The 19,336-nt window shown below is 32.2% G+C and overlaps 5 protein-coding genes across 8 annotated transcripts; 2 read left to right on the forward strand and 3 right to left on the reverse strand.

Moving 5' to 3' along the window:
• Window positions 1-2,197: 2,197 nt before the first annotated feature.
• Window positions 2,198-6,336, reverse strand: ath (ATP-dependent RNA helicase DHX33). Its single transcript, XM_081978976.1, has 7 exons — window positions 5,630-6,336; window positions 4,033-4,278; window positions 3,791-3,975; window positions 3,055-3,725; window positions 2,736-3,001; window positions 2,553-2,681; window positions 2,198-2,501 (listed from the first exon to the last, which is right to left on the reverse strand). Exons 1-7 carry the CDS (start codon window positions 6,017-6,019, stop codon window positions 2,301-2,303), a joined length of 2,088 nt encoding a protein of 695 aa, XP_081835102.1. The 5' UTR covers window positions 6,020-6,336; the 3' UTR covers window positions 2,198-2,300.
• Window positions 6,337-6,631: 295 nt separating this feature from the next.
• LOC145728623 (tumor protein D54) lies at window positions 6,632-9,909 on the reverse strand. 4 transcript variants are annotated; one of them, XM_081979006.1, is made up of 5 exons: window positions 9,739-9,909; window positions 7,710-7,959; window positions 7,528-7,587; window positions 7,306-7,435; window positions 6,632-7,253 (listed from the first exon to the last, which is right to left on the reverse strand). In XM_081979006.1, exons 1-5 carry the CDS (start codon window positions 9,761-9,763, stop codon window positions 7,140-7,142), a joined length of 579 nt encoding a protein of 192 aa, XP_081835132.1. In that variant the 5' UTR covers window positions 9,764-9,909; the 3' UTR covers window positions 6,632-7,139. The 4 variants fall into 4 exon arrangements, with proteins under 4 accessions (XP_081835132.1, XP_081835129.1, XP_081835133.1 ...); XM_081979003.1 differs by lacking the exon at window positions 9,739-9,909 and adding an exon at window positions 8,732-9,252; XM_081979007.1 differs by lacking the exon at window positions 9,739-9,909 and adding an exon at window positions 8,021-8,172.
• A 72-nt stretch (window positions 9,910-9,981) lies between these two features.
• mRpS26 (mitochondrial ribosomal protein S26) lies at window positions 9,982-10,987 on the forward strand. The gene is made up of 3 exons (XM_081979016.1): window positions 9,982-10,294; window positions 10,347-10,594; window positions 10,651-10,987. The coding sequence occupies exons 1-3, from the start codon at window positions 10,122-10,124 to the stop codon at window positions 10,899-10,901; spliced, it is 672 nt and encodes a 223-aa protein (XP_081835142.1). The 5' UTR covers window positions 9,982-10,121; the 3' UTR covers window positions 10,902-10,987.
• Window positions 10,984-11,986, reverse strand: LOC145728632 (uncharacterized). The gene is made up of 2 exons (XM_081979024.1): window positions 11,505-11,986; window positions 10,984-11,447 (listed from the first exon to the last, which is right to left on the reverse strand). Exons 1-2 carry the CDS (start codon window positions 11,698-11,700, stop codon window positions 11,005-11,007), a joined length of 639 nt encoding a protein of 212 aa, XP_081835150.1. The 5' UTR covers window positions 11,701-11,986; the 3' UTR covers window positions 10,984-11,004.
• Window positions 11,987-12,117: 131 nt separating this feature from the next.
• On the forward strand, window positions 12,118-19,216 carry Stam (signal transducing adaptor molecule). The gene is made up of 10 exons (XM_081978988.1): window positions 12,118-12,420; window positions 14,207-14,367; window positions 14,473-14,712; window positions 14,767-14,875; window positions 14,935-15,129; window positions 15,192-15,308; window positions 15,358-15,531; window positions 15,587-15,847; window positions 18,368-18,575; window positions 18,674-19,216. Exons 1-10 carry the CDS (start codon window positions 12,372-12,374, stop codon window positions 18,792-18,794), a joined length of 1,635 nt encoding a protein of 544 aa, XP_081835114.1. The 5' UTR covers window positions 12,118-12,371; the 3' UTR covers window positions 18,795-19,216.
• The last annotated feature ends 120 nt before the right edge of the window (window positions 19,217-19,336 follow it).

Raw genomic sequence — 19,336 nt, forward strand, 5'->3', positions numbered from 1 at the left:
GGATTCTGGTAGCCGTCATCAGGAGGATGCCCACCCAGCGGTCATGGACACACCCACGCAATGATGATGAGTATCTTAAAGTGTTTCACTTATTTCTATTGAGTAACAATATTCGTTTATGTGCCGTAAATAATTTTTTTCTAATGAGTTCAAATAACAGATTTGACGGTAATCAAAATTTCGTAACTGATGCAACTGCCTTTTTCATAGGTCAAGGGGTTAATTGCAAAATTTGTTACTGTTGCCATTACCTTTCCTAAATGTATGTGGAGTTTAGCCTGTGGTTACTACTGAACTTAAAAATGATTTATCATATATGTAAAACCTATGCATGTTTAAATAGGTACAACTGTGTTACATAAGATGTTTTAACTGTTAATTTTGTTTGTAACCCTGAGTGATTGTCCCAATTAAAATTGTATTTATTGCTATAGTAGATCCATTTTCATAATAAAAACTTCACATATTTTTATAAGGTTACCTAACTTTTAAATGGAGGTTAATTTATTTAAAAACGCTCTAGGCAACTATCTGATATTTCTCTGATTAAGCGTTTGGTAACATTTTGATTTTAGTTCTTTCAAAGAACATCATATGATTATGTAAAGTATACGTATTATCAATAATTCATTTATAACTACCAACCTACAAATGCAGGACATATCTATGATTGAAATTAGTCAGAAGATTTAAAATAGGCCATTTTGTAAAATAATTGCATAAAGTTTTCTTAATAAGTACATCTGCTTGAAGAAAGATTCTAGGAAGCAAACACCACAAAATATTCTCTTATTCTTTAATGCAAAACATGTTTAATTAATTTGTTTTAAATATTAAAAGTGTGTACCTATAGCAGAATTTATAGCAAACTCAAAAGCAGTAAAACTAGTTAAATTATGTAAATTATCAAGCTAATTTTGTCAATCCTCAGATTATATACCTGAATAGAAGGTTTATAGTTATAGAGAGTCCGTCAAGTTTCGCAATTTTTAATAGCATCTTAGGAAAGTTTCAATAATAAAATTACTATGCCTTTTAGAAGAACCAATTCACACACATTACAAATTTTACAAGGCAAGTACTACAACCATGCACAATTAAATTTAGTCGATTTTAAATTAATAGAATAATGCAAAGTATAGTAGATACGTATCTCACAAACTGCTGTATTATTATTTTTGTATATCTAGGAGACCACAAAAAGATAGAAGGTTGATTGGTAAACATCAAAGAGCTACAGAGTGCCTCAATATTTTTCTTGATTATTACTAAATCTAGGCTTCAATCATTGTCATCAGTTTAGGATTCAGACTTTGTTGGATTAGTGAGTGCAGTAGTGTGAAGAAATACATGCACAAGTTGCATAATTAAACTGTTTTTCTTGTCGAGCAAATTCATTTTCAAATTAAATTTAATTGTGTCAGCAATTTGCTATATTTAATCTGGTAACTGTTGTCGATATTAAAAGGTCAGACAATTGGAATTTGATGACACATCAATTCTTATTGCATTATTGCACCCTTAAAAATACATAAATAATGGTAGTACAATTTTTATGGACCGATTTGTCTTCTACATCGTAAAATTAGTCGAAAAATTATTGTATTATATTGTATTAGTTCTAGGCAATAAATTACTTTCAACTCTACTATCTTGCTTTGTTTCTCAAATATTTTTTATTAAAAATCGTGGTCTTGTCATCAAAAACACTAGTCTAAAGAATAATTAAATTCTCAGGCTCTGAAAGGTTTGCTAATTTGACCTCAAGTTCTTACAGCTAATCGTTATCACGTGCCTAGAAAGCGTATAAGTTGAAAGTGAAAAAACCCTGACAGGATAGTCGCATTATTAAGCTTTTAGTCGGACAGACGCTAATATGGCCAATTTAAAAAAATCTTATATATTATATCAGAAATAAAGCCCGTAACTCATTCTACATTTTTCTATTACTATTTGTCGTCTACTCAAAAAACCAACAATAAGAGGCCACCCTGTACATGCTACATAATTTTCTTATTTTGTTCATTAAGACCTCTGTGGTACAACCACTTTTGATGGAGGAATGGAAAATAGGAGCTTCTATTGATGAAATCCGCTAGTACCTAAATTTTATTCCCTAAACCTTCCCAACTATTCTTCTGCAAACTTTTATGATGCAAAACCAGAAGGGGTTCTTAAATAAATAAATAAAACCAAGTGATTTTTAAAAAAATATATTTCTGTCAAATGAAACTAAAACTGACGGAACGCAGTCTTTAAGCTTTGTTTAATGCATTAAAAATAATCATCCATTATTATAGTCACATTTGAAAATTGGCCTTAACATTTCGACTTTTAAAATACTCAACAGCTACTTCGTTCAACCAATCTCCTTCAATAGTCGTCAAGTCCCTGAGATAACACTTATTCGTTTGAACTACTTCAGTGTAGATAACATAGTGTGGCAGTTGCCCGTAAACTACCGAACTGGGATGAATTTGGGTTACTTGGCGTTTATCAAGCTACACAATCAAAATATTATTAAAATAAAAAGTCATTAAATGTCAGCTTACCGTGATGTATTGTCTATCCTTATGCAGTTCGGCAACATTCATACACAAACCAGCCAGCAGACACTTTCTTAACTGATCCATTTCGCTACCACACGACGAACTAGGAATATCACATTTTTTACAGATTTCCTGAAATTATTGTCAAAAATATATCCCCTATATTGACTGGCTTAAGTGACTTACTTGCAACTGTGACACCACTTCACGTACATACAAAATATTCCTCATATTGATGAAATGTTCATGGCACCAAGTGCGAACGTTCGATTTTCCCACACTTTCGAAAGTTCTGTATATGTTTAGAAGCGTAATGTGGTCTCCATAACCAGAACGAAATTTTTCCCGAGCCGTTTTTGCTTGTTCCCGTCTTGATGGAGGATTTAGTAGAACTGATTCACTTGACAACAGCGCTACTACTATAACAGCCTCTTTAAGGCAACTGTATTGTTCTGAAAAGAAAAATCAATGAACTTTCCCCACAAAGCATCATTGAGAAACTTACCGCCCATTAAGAGAACTTTTCCAAATCTTGGATCCAAAGGAAACTTTGCCAGTTTCTTCCCGAAACTAGTCAAATTAATAGAACCCACATCCTCAATGGCACCAAGCAGTTTCAGTTGCTCAAACGCAGCATCAACACAATCCTGTGGAGGTTTATCCAGAAAATCAAAATTTTTCATGTGAATTCCCAAAGCCAACAATTGCAGAGCAACTGAATTTAAATTGCACTTTTGAATTTCCGGTATGGTAGTTTTCTTCATCAACTCAAACTGAGATCGAGTATAAAGGCGAAAACACGTGCCTTCCGACTCCCTGCCAGCTCGTCCCGTTCTTTGATCAGCCTGTTCTCGAGATATTCTTTGTACTTTCAACATTTCCAATCCGGTGGATGGATGAAATGAACGAGCTTTCACCATTCCGCTGTCAATAACGTATTTAATGCCACTTATGGTAACACTCGTTTCTGCTATATTTGTACTAATAACGACTTTTCTAGTGCCTTGAGGGGCAGGATTAAAAACCGCCATTTGTTGCATTCCAGGTTGTGAAGCATATAAAGTGCATACTCTAACTGGAGGTCCTTCAACATCAGGATCTTTAGATAATATTCTAATTTGATGGGCACATGTTTCAATTTCTTCTTGACCTGTCAGAAATATTAAAATGTCGTGGCTACAACAAAAATTAGCAATTTATTTTTAAATCAAATAGTACAGTAAGATCTAAATATTACTTACTCAGGTGGAGCTTCTTTATGAATTTGAAAAAACGTAGAAACACAAGCTCTTTGATAATCTTCTAGTGGAAATTTGGCATAATGTACGTTAATTGGATAAGTCCTTCCTTCAAGGTAAATCACTGGACAATTATTAAAATACTTAGCAAAATGGTCAACATCCATTGTAGCAGAAGTTATTAGGATCTAAAATAATCAATACTTTTTCAAATGTCATTTCACATTGAGGAACTAAGTTACTACCTTCAAAGGTGCAAGACTTCTTTCTTCCCGAATTTTTTGCGCCTTTTTGACAATACCAAATAACACATCAGTGTGCACGGTTCGTTCGTGAGCTTCATCCAACATTATAACAGTGTAATCTAATAGTAACTTATCATTTATTGCTTCGCGGAGAAGCATTCCATCAGTTAAAAATTTGATTTTTGTTTTCTTTGATGTAGCATCTTCAAATCTTACTGTATAGCCAACATAGTCTCCAATGCTCATCTAGGCAAGTATACAATTAAGTGTTACATATAAACTTATTTATATTCAAGTATAGTATTAAACAAGACCCATATTTTAAATTCTGGTATTCTAAGTACATCAGGGGTAGTCTGTATATTTACACAGCTTGTGGTGACTTTATTTTTAGTTCAAATAGGAGCTTCTATTGAAGCTTTTCAATCACCAGAAAACCTTTTTTAAATAAAATAAAATAAAAGACCATAACAATGGTGCAAAAAAATACAAAGTTTATGACTTTTCAAAGAAACACCCTGTAAATTGTATGACTTATGATCTTTTTCTTCTGATCCCAAAAATATATAATATTATGCTGACATTTACATAAGCCATTTTTGAGTTAATGAAATGTAATTGTAATTTTTAGGTTTTTCAAAATCCCTGTGGCTATGGATAATCAAACAGACTAACACTACATTTGACGTCAGGATGAGGTAATTTAACAGTTGAAGTTTGTTAAATTACGTCATTGTATTGTGACATCAAATAATGCTAAAGTAATCATTATTCATGGCAAGTGTGATTTGAAACACAATAAAATTACAATTTTTTTTATTTTATTTAACTTGAAAAGATCTCAACTAAATGTATACATATAATAAATATCTATACCTATAATCTAATCATAAAATATACAGGGTGTTTTATTACAAATTTATCAATTTTGCATTTTTTGCTATCAATCTGGCAAATGCAGGACTTGCTTGGAATGCATTTTGAAAGTTGGAAAAGTGTGAGATTTGCTGAATCATAAGCTAGCTATGTTAATAAGTTATAAAAAACACAGGCGGAAATGCCAAATTTGATTCCAAATGTTGTTTATCATTACTAGTTTTCTCTTTCAGTACTTAATTACCATTTACAGATCATGAAAAATGTGTGAAGAAAGAATACAACAGAACATGTGACTGATAAGTCAAGTAAAAAAATAGAAATTGAGAAAAATTCACTAGAAATTGATTTGAATTATACATTATTTGAAATTTAAATTACTGAACCTCAGGAGCAACAAGAGTAGTGCTGGAAAAGAAACTGGAAGTTAGGGTGATTCAATTAGTGCTACTGCTGCACTCTCAGATGAAAATTGCATGTATATTTAGGAAAAAATATCTTGAAGGGAAAAACAGTCTTGAATGGTAACTATAATATACACATACAGCTTCCTTACCTGCCCTTCTGTAGGGATTGTTCTGTGTCACTCTATTAACATTTATATTAACTTACCTTCATACTTCATACAATAAAGAAGAAAAAAAGACTAATTTTATTAACTAAAACTTACTAAACTAAATTTATTGTTGGTCAAAATTTAATTTTTAATATTTTCTCTTACCCCATTTCCATATTCCTGACTAACTCTCAGTGCAACACTAATAGCAGCAACTCTCCTGGGCTGTGTAATACCAATTTTGCCATTTTCCTGAATTTTTGCTGCACTGATATATTGAGGAATCTGTGTGGTCTTACCACTGCCTGCTTCGCCAAGAATAATCAAAGTTTTATGTCTCTGTATAAGCTCAATAAGCTTGTTTCTGTTTTGGAAAATTGGCAACTGTCGGCGCTGCTCTTGTACACTCAATTTCGGCTTCACGCTACTTCCATTGATATTACCAAAGGTGATAGCCCTCTTTGTTGTTCCATTCACTCCAATATTGAGTCCATTCTCACTAAGGCGAGGCCGTTTGGCTGGAGGTGGCCCTCCGTTTTTGTTGCCAAAAAACATTATTTTTCAATTATTATACACTTTCTTGATGATGTTTTCCCAAGTGTACAGCCTGATTAGTGATGATATCCAGGGCCAAGTAAATTGAGGTTAGAAATGCTAGACCATGCATGGATCATCCAAGTTTTAAGAGTATTGCCACAGTATTTAGGTCAAAGACATATTGAAGAGCAATTACTAAAAGTAGTAGCTAAAGTAGTAATTTGGTTGCTAGTTGTTTTAGCTCACTTCAAACAAATAATTAACAATAAATATTCACAATATTCACCTAAATTCTAAAACTAACCTAAAATACAGTGGTTATTGATATTGATTAGGCAACACTTCATACTCCATGTGGTTTGTCTAACAACGGTTGCCTACCATTTCCTTTCCTTAATGATTTGCTTTGTTGGATAGGCAACCATAGTTACAAAAACAGTAATAAAGTGTTGCATTTAAAATATAATTTTGTTGCTAGAAAGAAAAAGAAAGTTTGCGTTCACAATGCTATTTAACTACTTTAGGTACTTTGTGATTGGTTCGTTAGCTACTGCGTAACCGAGTTACAGCTTTGTCAGATATTCAAAAATCTACTTTATTTCCAACACTTATTTGAAAAATAAAAAAAACTTCCAAAAAGAATGCATTTATTCCATATAATTTATATCACTAGAATAATTAATAAATATAATAGGGAAATATATTTCAATGTAAGACAGCATTTCTTTAAAAGATATGCAAAAATAGATCAATTATTGTTCCACATTAAAGGCTAAACTAATAAAAACCTAAGCGTCTATTTAGAGAATAGGGTTCTACAGTGAATTAAGCAATACCAACTTTTAATCTGTATAAAATGCATTTGCCAGACTCTAGAAATATAAAAATCAAGAGTCTCCGTGAATTTAATGCCAAAACCAACGCAATTAATAGCTAAAAGTTGATAGTTTTCAGAATATTCCGAAAACACAACGTTTACATTATACCCATGAAGCTCTTCCCCATAATTATACAAACTGCAACAAACTAACTAAAAATATTAGTACTGGACAGTTGATTATTTACCGAAGAAGGCCCTTACTGGTGGAATACCGAACGTTTTCGGTTAAAAATCTCGAAATTCGTTAGTTGGGTTTACTTAGGCCAAAGGCTTATCCTCTGGGATAGTTGGGCTGGTTGCCACAGAACCGGATCGAGAGCGGGCTTCGTCATTTACGCTTTGTTGAGAGCCGGATCTAGAGACAACTTTACCCTAAAAACAATAATTAATACAATCAATTATTATATTATTATAACTAACTTACTTTGACATTCTCATAAGCTGTTCCAACTCTTTCTTCAAAAGATCGGAATGAATCGGAGTGCCTCATCTGACCCAGTTTATTAGTCAAGTTACTAGTTAGACCGCCGATCACTGAAGTGGTTTTCTGATACCTGAATATATCAAGATGGACATTAGTAAAATATCAAAAATGTAATGATATAATCCAAAATATAACAGCCCTCATAAAATTCAAACTACTTACAATGGAGCTTCAGTAACAGCCTTAGCAACTTGTTCTACCTTATTTTCAACAGTCTGATATCTGCATAAATGAAACAAAATTAACTTAAAAAGCATGCACAATAATTAACTTACTTAATAACAAAAAGCAATACTATTTTATCACAACTAGTATGCATTTTAGCTCATAAATAGACCACTTACACATTGCTTTCTTTAACATTTTTGATTCCTTGGTTAAAGTCCTCAGAAACTTCTTTAAAGAAGGTTATGCCCAAGTTTTTTTTCAGTTCGGCACTGCGACGCATTTTAGATTGTAAAACTGTGCGCAGTGTTACAATCTCATCTTCAACTTGAGCCAACTCTTCCTTCCACATTTTTTCCTGCTGCTCCTTTTCTTCAGGAGTCAAATGGGATAAATCAGGAGCTACATGGTCGGCCGCCATGGCTTCTTCTGTAAATTAATATGTAGTTTAATCACAAGTAAGTTAGAAAATAAGATAAAAACATTCTACCTATGAGCAGCATTTTAGATTAAAAACACAAGCAACTTATAATTACAGACACACTGCTGGGAAATTACCTACTAAAACAACAAGTTTTATATGTTGGAAACATCACAAGCTATTTTTAATTGGATTGTGCCATAAATAGTTGCAGATGGTAATAGACTTATACATAATGTATTTTCCCACTGATCTTTGAGTGAGCCAGAAAATAGGACTTATTCAATGAAAATAGGAAGTGATTTAATTACAGTTTGGTATAAAAAAAAACACCAAGGTAATATGAATTATTAGTCTGTGACTGGTTAACATGAATGCATACTTAAGTGTTACTAATTGTAGTCAAGTCACAGCTGCCTAGTCTTTAGTATAGTTTTTTTTATTACTATCATTAACAAAAATAGTTTTAATGTTGGTTATTTTGTTTACTATTATTAATTTTCTTATGGTAGGTATGTTAGGTTACACAAATTTTTTTTTGCTATGAATATAAGGTGCCTATTCACTTTTAAGAATGTTTTTGTCTATATTGCTGGATCAAGGTGTTTGCAGAAGTACCAAAATTAGCCTTTGAAATCCCTGAAGAACAGAAAAAGAACATTGAAAACACTGACAATCATCAGTTCCTAATCATGGGTAAAAATTAACTTAACTAATTTTTTTTTAGTTTTTAATAATAAACCTTCCTCCTGTGCTTTAAATTAATTTATTCCAACTTACCACTTTGGCTTAAACTAATAGCTAAATATTTCCTAAAATTACTGTCTTTTGGTAACTTTGCCAAGTAAGGCTTTGTTAAATCACTGTATCTCACTCGGACCTGCCTTTTCACTTTGTTACGAAAAAATGCCCTTATAATAGCATTGGCTCTTTTGACATTGAAAAATTCAGCCTCAACATTAATAGATTCATCATTATCTATGTAAGTGCTGGTAACTTCATCAAAATCCAGTTGTCTCAAGTCAAATATGTCTAGTTCATTTTCAAGCAGGTCATACTCCTCTAAATAGTCCGTGTCATCTAGGTTATCTAAACTAGGAGTTGAGGTACTGTCTGGAGGATTGAAGTAAGGATCTTCAATATAATCTAAACTGGGGGTATCACCATTTTCAGTCATTTTAGTGTTAGTTGCATTTATAGAGCATCACATATTAAATACTTTACACACAAATAAAACGTATAATCAGCTGCCAGCCCAATGGGGGCATCACAGTATAACTTGGCCACATCACAAGCATTAAGAAACAGAAACCAATCAAATACCGTTTTCTTGTGGTGGAGGTACCTGGTACCTGCCTTTCACCAAAACAAAAAAAAAGATATTAGTTACACCAACAGTATGCAACCATACATACCTTAATAATAAAGTTTTTCAAAGCAATCATTGTGTAACCAGCTTTTATCAGATAATTCAATTTTAATGGGGCTTCAGTGCAATAAATTGTGACCATCAATACAACTTTGGAAATGAAATGTTTTGTAGTGTAGGAGTAAACATTTTGTATGTTTAATGAAACTGTGGGATTATATTCTGACACGTCACAAAAGGCGATAAATGAATATTACCGAATTGACTGGTGAAAAATTAATTTAAAAAATGATAAAAACATGTGTAACTATGATTCATGACCACCACAAGCAATAAAACTTACAGAAAAATGTAAAAAATTCGATTTTTTTTGTCTACAACCAGATGAGGACACCGACTAAAGATATAATTGGCTTACCAACAGTAGGGCTAACGCTGCTCATATTTTGTAAATAATCAAATTGAGGATCGCTGGGATTAATAAACAATTTGTTAAAACAACCTGGAAATATCTAAAAAACTACAAAAACCAAATACTACCAAAAACGAATTGTTGATTTTTGTATGTCAATATGTCAACATTAACTTGTCAAAGGAATTATCATTGTCAACGTCAATATCATTCATTCTTCTCTTTCGCTGAAGCTGAAAAGAAGAATATTCGTAAAATCTCAATATAACCATAGTACCATAGTATTTAACAATTTACTTTTTTAATTTTAATATAAAATATCAGGCAAAGGTCTTACTTTAATCGTTATTTAAATGTATTCCAGTTTATAATTAAATAACACTTCTGCAATGTTTCGTATACTTAAGGATTTTAGCGCTCTAAAAATAACCCTTCAATCAGTTAGCCAACATTCAACTTATATTCCTCCATATAATCCAGCTTTATTACCTGTGAAGAAGTGCAACAGAAAGCCCCGATGGGTTCCCATAGCTAAAAGCAAACGCTTTAGGGTTCCTGAACGGTAATAGTAATAAAAGCACATCGGGAATAGTTGTAATTAATGTGAATTCTAGGCGTAAACACCCTGAGGATGAAGAAAGGGAATTCCGACGTTTGTATAACAACTATAGGAGTAATGTTAAGTCAATCAGGAGCTACTTAATTAAAAGGTATTGTGTAGTAAACCAGGCAAGTTTGAATCCCGAAGAGATATTGAAGCAGTTTAATGAAGATTTACTTAAATGTCATGAAATTAACAATCAATGGAATGAAGAAGTTAAAATTAGTAGAGAGAAGCGTCTAAATGAGGAGTTGGAAAATGGTTTGTTTCAATACATTGACATGTAGTATACTCAATAATAAACTTTACAATTTTAGCACTTGCATCAGCCAGAAAGCGCCTAGAAAACGAACTAATTGAAAGAGAACAGGCTATTTTATTAGCAGAAAAGGTAGTGAAAAAAGAGATAGAAGCATCTTCTACATTTATAACACCAGAGAACATTGATGAAGCAATTGAGAAAGCTTTGAATACAGTTACTGACTATAATTTTGCCATTGATGTGTCTGGTGAAAAAATCATGGGAAAAGAATCAAAGAAACCAGAGAAAGCTAGTGTTAGTCAATAAATGTCTGTCAGCTTAGTTTTTTTTTTGTACCAAAAACTTGTTTTCACAAAAAATGTTTTAAGCAAAATAAAACATGATAAACAAAACTTAAATAAAAATTTATTCAGCCTAGTAATGATTTTAAAAAGTCATCCCTTGTGTTCTTCTTTTCTGCCTCTTCATCTATTCCATGGTCTGCAACAATATCATCAATATTCTCATACTCCTTGTTGATTGTTTCAGCATTTTTCCTCTTTTTATCCACATTTGCACTGAAGAAGTTAGTCTTCTTCTTTGACAATTGTATTTCAGCTCTAAGTTTCTTTGTCCTCTCAGCTTTCTCATAAGCCAGCCTCTCATGCAAATGTGTCCACTTGAAATTTGATAAATACTTAATGTTCCACATGTAGTCATAATGTTTTGACTTTTTTCTAGTGCTTATTTGAGTGTTGTTTAGTAAAGCTGCTACCCTTTTAGCTGCACATTTTTTCTCAAACTCCACCCATCCTTCAGTAAACTTTTTTGCAACTTTACGCTTTTTCTTTTTCTTATCTTGGGGTTTAGTCTCTAAAAACCCACATAAGTTACTGTCACATACAAAATATAAAACCTTCACTTACTTACCTTTGTCCGCCAATTGTAAATATATTCTTCCCACTTTACCAAATTGTTCAAATATTTCTCTTACTTTTGTAACATTCATGTAAGGCGGTATAGTAGATAAATATATTAACCCTCGTTTAGAAGGTTTATGTTTTCCTTCTGTAACTTCTTTTGTTGTACTTGCAGATGAAATCTGATTCACACTATCACTAGTCATTTTACTAATGATCCCCAAAGTTATAAGGTATAGTTAGTTCACAAAATAAAGATTTTAGTTAGTTTATCTCACAAATATAGCAAAATATTTTGTAACTAGCTCTATTTTAGTAAAACAGCTACTAAAATGTACTGGATACTGGCACACAATTATCGAAAATACAAATATAAAAATGTAGGGTTAGGTCAAACGAAAGAAACTTCATTTTTCTTACTTTAGGCGGTTTTGGCGGCGGTATTAACCTGAGTTTTAAGTTGATGTAACACAAGCCATCTTTTTTCATCAGAATGAGTTAAAATGAGACAGGAAATGTAAACACTGTCACCAAAATACGTAATTTGTTTTTAGTCTTTACTCTTCTTAAATGTCAATAGTCGACAGTCGACACCTGTTTATATGTCAAATCAACGTCATTTCTTATCAAAATTGTATGTCAAATTTATCCATCCACTCATTCAATCTCAAACAATAAATGTTTCTAGTGTAGAAAATTATATCTGAAAGCTAATAAACCCTTGATAAAGTGTTAACAAACTGTGCTACGTTGTTCCGATGAGTCATAACATACTCTAACCAAAGCAAAGACAAAAATTGGTTTGTTGAAATTGATGCATACTTCCAGTTTGTAGGTTTTTAGTTACCAGACACAAAAAAAGACATCAAACATCAAAATGGGTCTATTTGGAAACACAACAGATAGTAGCATTGTTGAAGAAGTTGGTGAGTCATTTTACTTGTTTTTTTTGAGGTCAAGTTGTGGTGTATTGATTGGGTTTTGTTTAGGAGAGAATAGATAAGTTATATGCCATTATTAAGCAATGTTCTTGACTACAGACTCAATTTTGATAGCTACTACAGTCTGATGCTAAAGAACGCTTTTGGCCCCTTTTTCTAAAAATCAACAAGATTTTCTATTTCAAATTCTCATGTTTACTCACTCCCACTCTGATGCAAAACATTTGACATTTGGCTATTTAGTGATTCATCTTGTTTATGTTTATGATTACATTTTATGCTCAATTGTCCACATATGCAGCATTTGTGTAAACTACAGCACTGTTTGTAGTTTAAAACCTTTGCTTTTTCTTGACCAAACACAAACTAGGAATAATGCTGTGGTTTATACAAATATTGCACTTGTGGACTTTGGTGTGTCTTCTGAAAGATGATGGTTCATTATACTAAAAAATGTTAAAGCATCCTGGAAGTGGAAGTGGACAGATTTACCTAAAAATGTTTAGTGTATGCAATCTTACAAATTTGTAGGTACTATTTTTACTTTCTAATATCTCTACAAAAAGCTTAACAAAAGAAATTATGCAAATCTAAGTGTAAATCAAAGTAATTTTACCTACTCACAAATGATAATATGCAATAGTTGTTGTCATTACACAAAGTTGAGCCCAAGGCGAGGCCCAAGGTATTCATATTTTAATTATTTCATATTTATTATTCATATTTAATTTTATATTTACATTACAGAAAGAATTGCTTTATTTTTAAAACAATTACCTAAATATGATTTTTTATGGTTAAAACTGACTTAATTTACTAACCTTTGTTACAAACTAGATTTTAAAAAATCATTTAAAAAACAAATACATTACATTGATACTAGGTGGTACAACTGGAAGGTGCTTGACCTGGAAATAGTGTATCTAACAAGAAGTCTTCTTCTGAAACTACATACAATGTTTACATTCAACATTTTGCCACCAAAATTGGTCTTTTTTATAATAGAAGTTTTTGTGGACTGAAAGATACTTTAGGTACTGAATCATATTGCAATAATGAAATCCATTATGTAGATTATCTATCTACCTCTGCACTTCATGCACATTTTGCTTCTCCATTGGGTCATAAAAACAATATAACCATGTTTTATTAATGATAAGTGAAGTATTAAAGATACAAAAAGGCAAACAAAGAAGTTATTAAAAAAAAAGAAGAAGAAGAAGAAGAAGTTAAAGAAGAGGTCTAAGTCTCAGTTCTTAAAGAAGTTATTGTTTTAGGTCAGTTTTGCAACTTGATTAATTTTACATTTTCTTAAGTTATCAATGAAAGTAAGTCTTGAAATTCTTGAGATGAAGAAAATATGTGATGTTATGATACTTTAATTAATTTCTATAAAACACTTATTAATCAAGTCCAGTGGTGCTTATACTTAATAAATACAACTTAATGTCAATTAAAGTGACCTTTGATTCATTACAAAGTGTTCTTATTAAATGCCTGAGAACCATTTTATTGCATGTGCATTCCCCATGAGTTGAGAACATGGATTGTAGATTAAAATACTCTTGTTAATTAGACATGATCAGGCTAGTTTTTATCTATACTTCTTTTAATCATTAAGCAGTTTTAAATTAATTGCTCTCAATTATTATTAATAAAGTAAAATTTATTAATATTTACGTTGTAACCAAGCAATAAATAAAAGTAGCCAAGACACTAAAGAATAAACACAAAGTATTTTTATAATTAAATAGTTTTATGTCTTTTACAGATCGTGCAACCAGTGACAAACTTGAAGAAGAAGATTGGCAGAGTATTATGAATATATGTGATAAAGCTGGAAAATCTAGTGAAGATGCAAAAGCTTGGCTTCGCGCTATCGTTAAACGTTTATACAACAGTGACCCACATGTTGGAGTAAAAGCTGTTACAGTTAGTAGCACTTTTAGTTTACACAAAAAATTTGATACTTTTATGTTTTTTAACAAAAAAAAATGCAAAATATTATAGTTAGTTATTCCAATAAAACATTTGTAGCTTTTGGACGCTTGCGTAAAAAACTCAGGAAAGACTTTCCATATAGAAGTAGCATCAAGGGAATTTGAAACTGATTTCAATAAGTTAATGACCAAAGCTAATCCTCATGTAGCAAAGAAACTGCGTGAATCTTTAAAACGATGGGCTGAAAACGAGTTTAAGTCTGATGGTCAGCTTAGTTTGATTCCTTCATTGTACAGTAAATTGTCGCATACTTACGACTTTTCATCATCTGATACTGTAAGCACCTTTGTGTGTTAATTAACGTTCGAATATGAGTTTGGATTGTTTTAGCCGTCAAAAAAACGAACATCAAAAATAGCAGATCCTAATGTGGTTGAGTCACAAGAAGAAGAGGAACAGATAATGAAAGCTATTGAATTGTCTTTAAAAGAAACTACTAGTAAGTTATTATTAAGTTTGTTTGAAGTTTTCCTGTAAAGTGTTTTTTTTATGTAATAGGCTCCCCTAAGAAGGCATTAACTACTGCTTCATCCCAACCACTATCTGCGTCTTTATATCCTTCCGTAAATAACATTACCACTTTTCCATCGCCAGCAGCAATAACTGCTACAAAAGAACTACGTAAAGTTAGGGCCTTGTATGATTTTGAGGCAGCCGAGGATAACGAATTGACGTTCAGTTCTGGTGAAATAAGTATGTTCCTCATAATTTTCTATTCAAATTATCTTGTTTATTCAACTTGTCATTTTTTTAAGTAATGGTTCTGGACGATTCCGATCCTAATTGGTGGAAAGGTAGCAACCAAAGAGGAGAAGGATTATTTCCAGCAAATTTTGTCACTGCTGATTTATCAGTAGAACCTGAGAAATTCTGTGAGTTAAATGTTTTTATCTGTAAAACGTTTCTAATTCATAGTTTCAGTATTTGAAAAGGCCAAAAAAATGGTTCAATTCAAAGAGGAAGTTAAAGTTGTAGAAAAGGAACCAGAAGAAATAGAAATTAATGAAGACAAAATCAATCGTCTAATTCATTTGTTGCACGAAGCAGATCCGACCAACCCAGAAACTGATACAGATGAGTTGCTAGGTTTAGAAAGTATGTCTGACTTTAACTAAAAGTGACAGTAAGTGTAAAAAGGTAATGATTGTAGGGGAAGTTAACGCAATGGGGCCGCTTATCGATGCCGAACTTGAAAGGGTGGATAGAAAGCATGCGCAGTTAACACAATTAAGTGCAGACCTGGTAGAAGCTTTAGGATTGTATCATACTTTGATGCGCGAGCCGCAATTGCCTGCCATTAACAAGTTGGTTTATGAATCGCCTTATGGTTATGCGGAACAATTCACTCTACCTCCAAATGTTCATCTTCCTCCGCAATCTAATATGGGTTATCCAATGACATTACCATCAGGTAAGTTTTTATATCTTGTATATAACATTAATTTGTATGTAATATGAAAAACCAAAATAGTTAAGCAGAAAGATGTTTAATATAGAGAGAGAAGTAATATTTACTTTTACCGGGTGGGTTTTTGGGTTGTCGTACCAAACCAATCAATTCATACCATTAAAAGCAAATAATGCTTCCAGTACCTATTTATAATGAATTTAAAATGTCGTTTAATAGGCATTCAAAAGAGGAAAATCCGGTGTAAGTCTGTGTCCCGAAAAATAAGCGACCCGAAAATTTCGATGCAATTTTCAAATAAAAACGTAAAAAAAGCGAATATCTCAGAAGCGGTTAAAAATACGGAAATTTGTCAAGATACCAATAAAGTTCAGAATTGCTTTTTACGCCCAGCAAGCCACTCGACTAAGTTACTATAGTGTCATACTTATAAAACGGTGACTAGAACCGAAAATTTTGAAAACATCGATTATGTCGGAAACCGTTAGCCGTAACTTTGTAATAAACTATCACAGTTCTTAACCTCCTAGGATGACTTGAAGAATCTTCTTTTGCTCATAATTTACTAAGGTATGAAAACGACCTTTCAAGCTAAATGACGTAGGACAAAAAAATAGTTCTCTTTATATTACCCTGGTAATTAATCCATATATACAGGGTGTCCCACGACGAAAGACATCGATTGATACTGGAAAAAGTATAAATAGGAGAGTTTTAAAAATTTGGCAGGATACTGATGTGGGCATGCCCAATCCAACTAAAATATTTTCAAGATGGTTGCACTTAAACTTGCCACTAAAAAAAATGAAAAATCTCAAGTTTTTTAAATAGAAACCCACATTTTTTATGACGGAATCATTTTGTGCATTAAAAATTACTATAAGTTTCAATTTACTTGCCTATACCTAAATCCAACCCATTTCGTTTTATTTGAGAATAAACATTTTTTTATTATGCTGCACGGTTGGGATTATGTGGTGTTCTAGTTGGTCATGCTTTTGACACACGGTGATATTGGAGACCTGCAGAGCATGTTAATAACACTAGTTTTGAGTGTTTTGACAACTGCAAATATGACGTCGCGGTTACCTTATTCAAACCAAGATTACTTAAATCTGTTTAATATTTACGGAGAATGTGATAAAGTTGTGAGTAGAACATGTGAGGTATTTGCCGCTCGTTATCCAGAAAAACCAAAGCCATCACCAAAAGCTGTCAAGCAAATAATTGAAAATTTTAAGAATACGGGATATGTGAAGATAAAAGCTATTAAAACAAAACCAATCCTTAATAATACAAATGTAGAAATTGCAATTTTGGGCTATTTTGTTGCAAATCCAACTTTGTCAATAAGACAAGTTTCCGTAGAATCAGGCATATCCAAAAGCTCAATTCAGAGGATCCTGAAGAAACATAAATTTCACCCTTTTTCATTTAAATTAGTGCAACACTTAAAAGAGGTTGACTTTCCGAAGAGAGTTGTTTTTAGTGAGTTTTTGCTGACTAGTCACTATGGAGATGAATTGTTTTTGAATAATATTATTTGGAGCGACGAGGCCAAATTCACTAAAAATGGAATGTTTAATAGACATAATTCACACTACTGGTGTGACATAAATCCACACGTAATTAGAGAGAGAAATTTTCAAGAAATCTGGAATTTTTATAATAAAAAATGTTTATTCTCAAATAAAACGAAATGGGTTGGATTTAGGTATAGGCAAGTAAATTGAAACTTATAGTAATTTTTAATGCTCAAAATGATTCCGTCATAAAAAATGTGGGTTTCTATTTAAAAAACTTGAGATTTTTCTTTTTTTTTATTGGCAAGTTTATGATTTTTTTTTTGACGACCCTGTATACAAATGAGTCATTACGCACCCTCAGTTTAATAAAACGATCCTTTATTTACAATAACCCAAAGTTTCATTGCAAAATGAAATACGGTTTTAACATAATACAAAAATATGTTGAGCGTTGCAACTGTCACTTTTTTGGAAAAACATCAAATATTTCGAAATCGGCTAGAGATAGGCATAGGGCATTCTATACAAAAGTTGGTCAGAATTTTGTGAGGAATCCAAATATGTAATAATATATAGGGTGTTCTATTTAAAATAAGAAAGTTGTGATCGACTTCCGGTATAAACGGAAGTGCAACCATCTTGAAAATATTTTAGTTGGATTGGGCATGTCCACATCAGTATCCTGCCAAATTTTCAAAACTCTCCTATTTATACTTTTTCCAATATCAATCGATGTCTTTCGTCGTGGGACACCCTGTAGAGTGGATAGAGTCCGTAAACTTGTTTTTTTTTAGTCCCACAAAAATGTTCTTTGATCTATTTTCCTCTGAACTCTTCAATTAAATTTGATATTTTTTTAGAAAGCTATTTTTTAGACATTAATCGTTATTTGTTCTGGCTCTTCTTATACAATTATTATTATTATAGTATAAGTATTTTTGCCAACACAGAAGTCTATATTCACAGTTCCCTAAAGCACACATTGGTTTCCTTCTAGGTCTCCCACAAAACGTGCACGATAGATTACCTTATCAGCAACAGCCTCCAATAGGATCGTTTCCAATGGGTGGCGTTCCGCCTCATATTCCACCGAGCCCAATGCCCGGAATGCCGCCTACGTCTTTGCAATCGCAACCGCAGTCGAATCTCCCTATTGGTTATCATCAGATGATGGATGACAGGATGATTACTCAATATACTCCAGGGTAAGATTTTAGAACTTTTTCATATTATTCTGCTTTTGCGTTTAGATATAATTGATAATAATGGTAGAATTTGACAAGGCTATTTTAATTTTTTTTAGAATACAAAATCTTCCGCAACAACCGTTTCCACCTAATGGACCTTTTTCCCAGACAAATATTCAAGGTAACCCCGGTCAGCAGCCTCATTACGTAACATCTAGCACTCACATGATGCACTAGGAACGGGCTTTTGCAATTATTTTCTGTTATTATTTGTTTAAGTGCAGAATGGTTTTGGCCTATTCCAGTTGACCGACCATTAATATAAAACACTAGATTTTGTTGTTCCATGTGATTTATTATATTACCATTTAATTATTTTTGTAAAAGTAGTACACTCCTTTTTATGTAAAAATTTTAACCACAGCTGAATGTTTGAGATTTCATTTTGTCGATGTTTTTGGGTGCTGCAGGTGGGACTCTTGAGACACTTCGACTTGAAAAGGTTTCTTTTTAATTCAGTATCAATATACCTTGAGATTTGAGGACTTAGTTGAAAAGAGCTATTGATTAGCTATTAAATTACATATTTTTATTTAACCTAAAGGAAATGTAATTATTTGTTCTGTATTATAATAAACCATTAAATGTTATTTTATCAAGATGCTGTTTTATTTATTGGTATGTTTGTCCTACTTTAAATTTAAAAATTATAAATAAACATAATGCCACCCCGTATAGACAGAATATAGGCTACTGGATTTAGGACAGACTATAGTATT

This window comes from Ips typographus, linkage group LG4 (genome assembly GCF_016097725.1).
Source record: "Ips typographus isolate SLU linkage group LG4, UJ_Ityp_2.0, whole genome shotgun sequence".
NCBI lineage: Eukaryota > Metazoa > Arthropoda > Insecta > Coleoptera > Curculionidae > Ips > Ips typographus.

Bases quoted from the DNA above. Each gene is read 5' to 3' on its own strand.
- Stam (XM_081978988.1), top strand. From the start codon at position 12,372: ATGGGTCTATTTGGAAACACAACAGATAGTAGCATTGTTGAAGAAGTT. The intron at 14,713-14,766 runs GTAAGCACCTTT...GGATTGTTTTAG, and splicing joins ACTTTTCATCATCTGATACT to CCGTCAAAAAAACGAACATC. The intron at 15,309-15,357 runs GTGAGTTAAATG...TCATAGTTTCAG, and splicing joins AGTAGAACCTGAGAAATTCT to TATTTGAAAAGGCCAAAAAA.
- LOC145728623 (XM_081979003.1), bottom strand. From the start codon at position 9,128: ATGACTGAAAATGGTGATACCCCCAGTTTAGATTATATTGAAGATCCT. The intron at 7,960-8,731 runs GTAAGTTGGAAT...ATTAATTTACAG, and splicing joins TATTAGTTTAAGCCAAAGTG to AAGAAGCCATGGCGGCCGAC. The intron at 7,254-7,305 runs GTAAGTTAGTTA...TATTGTTTTTAG, and splicing joins CAGCTTATGAGAATGTCAAA to GGTAAAGTTGTCTCTAGATC.
- mRpS26 (XM_081979016.1), top strand. From the start codon at position 10,122: ATGTTTCGTATACTTAAGGATTTTAGCGCTCTAAAAATAACCCTTCAA. The intron at 10,295-10,346 runs GTAATAGTAATA...TGTGAATTCTAG, and splicing joins CGCTTTAGGGTTCCTGAACG to GCGTAAACACCCTGAGGATG. The intron at 10,595-10,650 runs GTTTGTTTCAAT...TTACAATTTTAG, and splicing joins AAATGAGGAGTTGGAAAATG to CACTTGCATCAGCCAGAAAG.
- ath (XM_081978976.1), bottom strand. From the start codon at position 6,019: ATGTTTTTTGGCAACAAAAACGGAGGGCCACCTCCAGCCAAACGGCCT. The intron at 3,976-4,032 runs GTAGTAACTTAG...TGATTATTTTAG, and splicing joins GAAGTCTTGCACCTTTGAAG to ATCCTAATAACTTCTGCTAC. The intron at 3,002-3,054 runs GTAAGTTTCTCA...TTTTCTTTTCAG, and splicing joins AAAAGTTCTCTTAATGGGCG to AACAATACAGTTGCCTTAAA.
- LOC145728632 (XM_081979024.1), bottom strand. From the start codon at position 11,700: ATGACTAGTGATAGTGTGAATCAGATTTCATCTGCAAGTACAACAAAA. The intron at 11,448-11,504 runs GTAAGTAAGTGA...GTGGGTTTTTAG, and splicing joins TTTACAATTGGCGGACAAAG to AGACTAAACCCCAAGATAAG.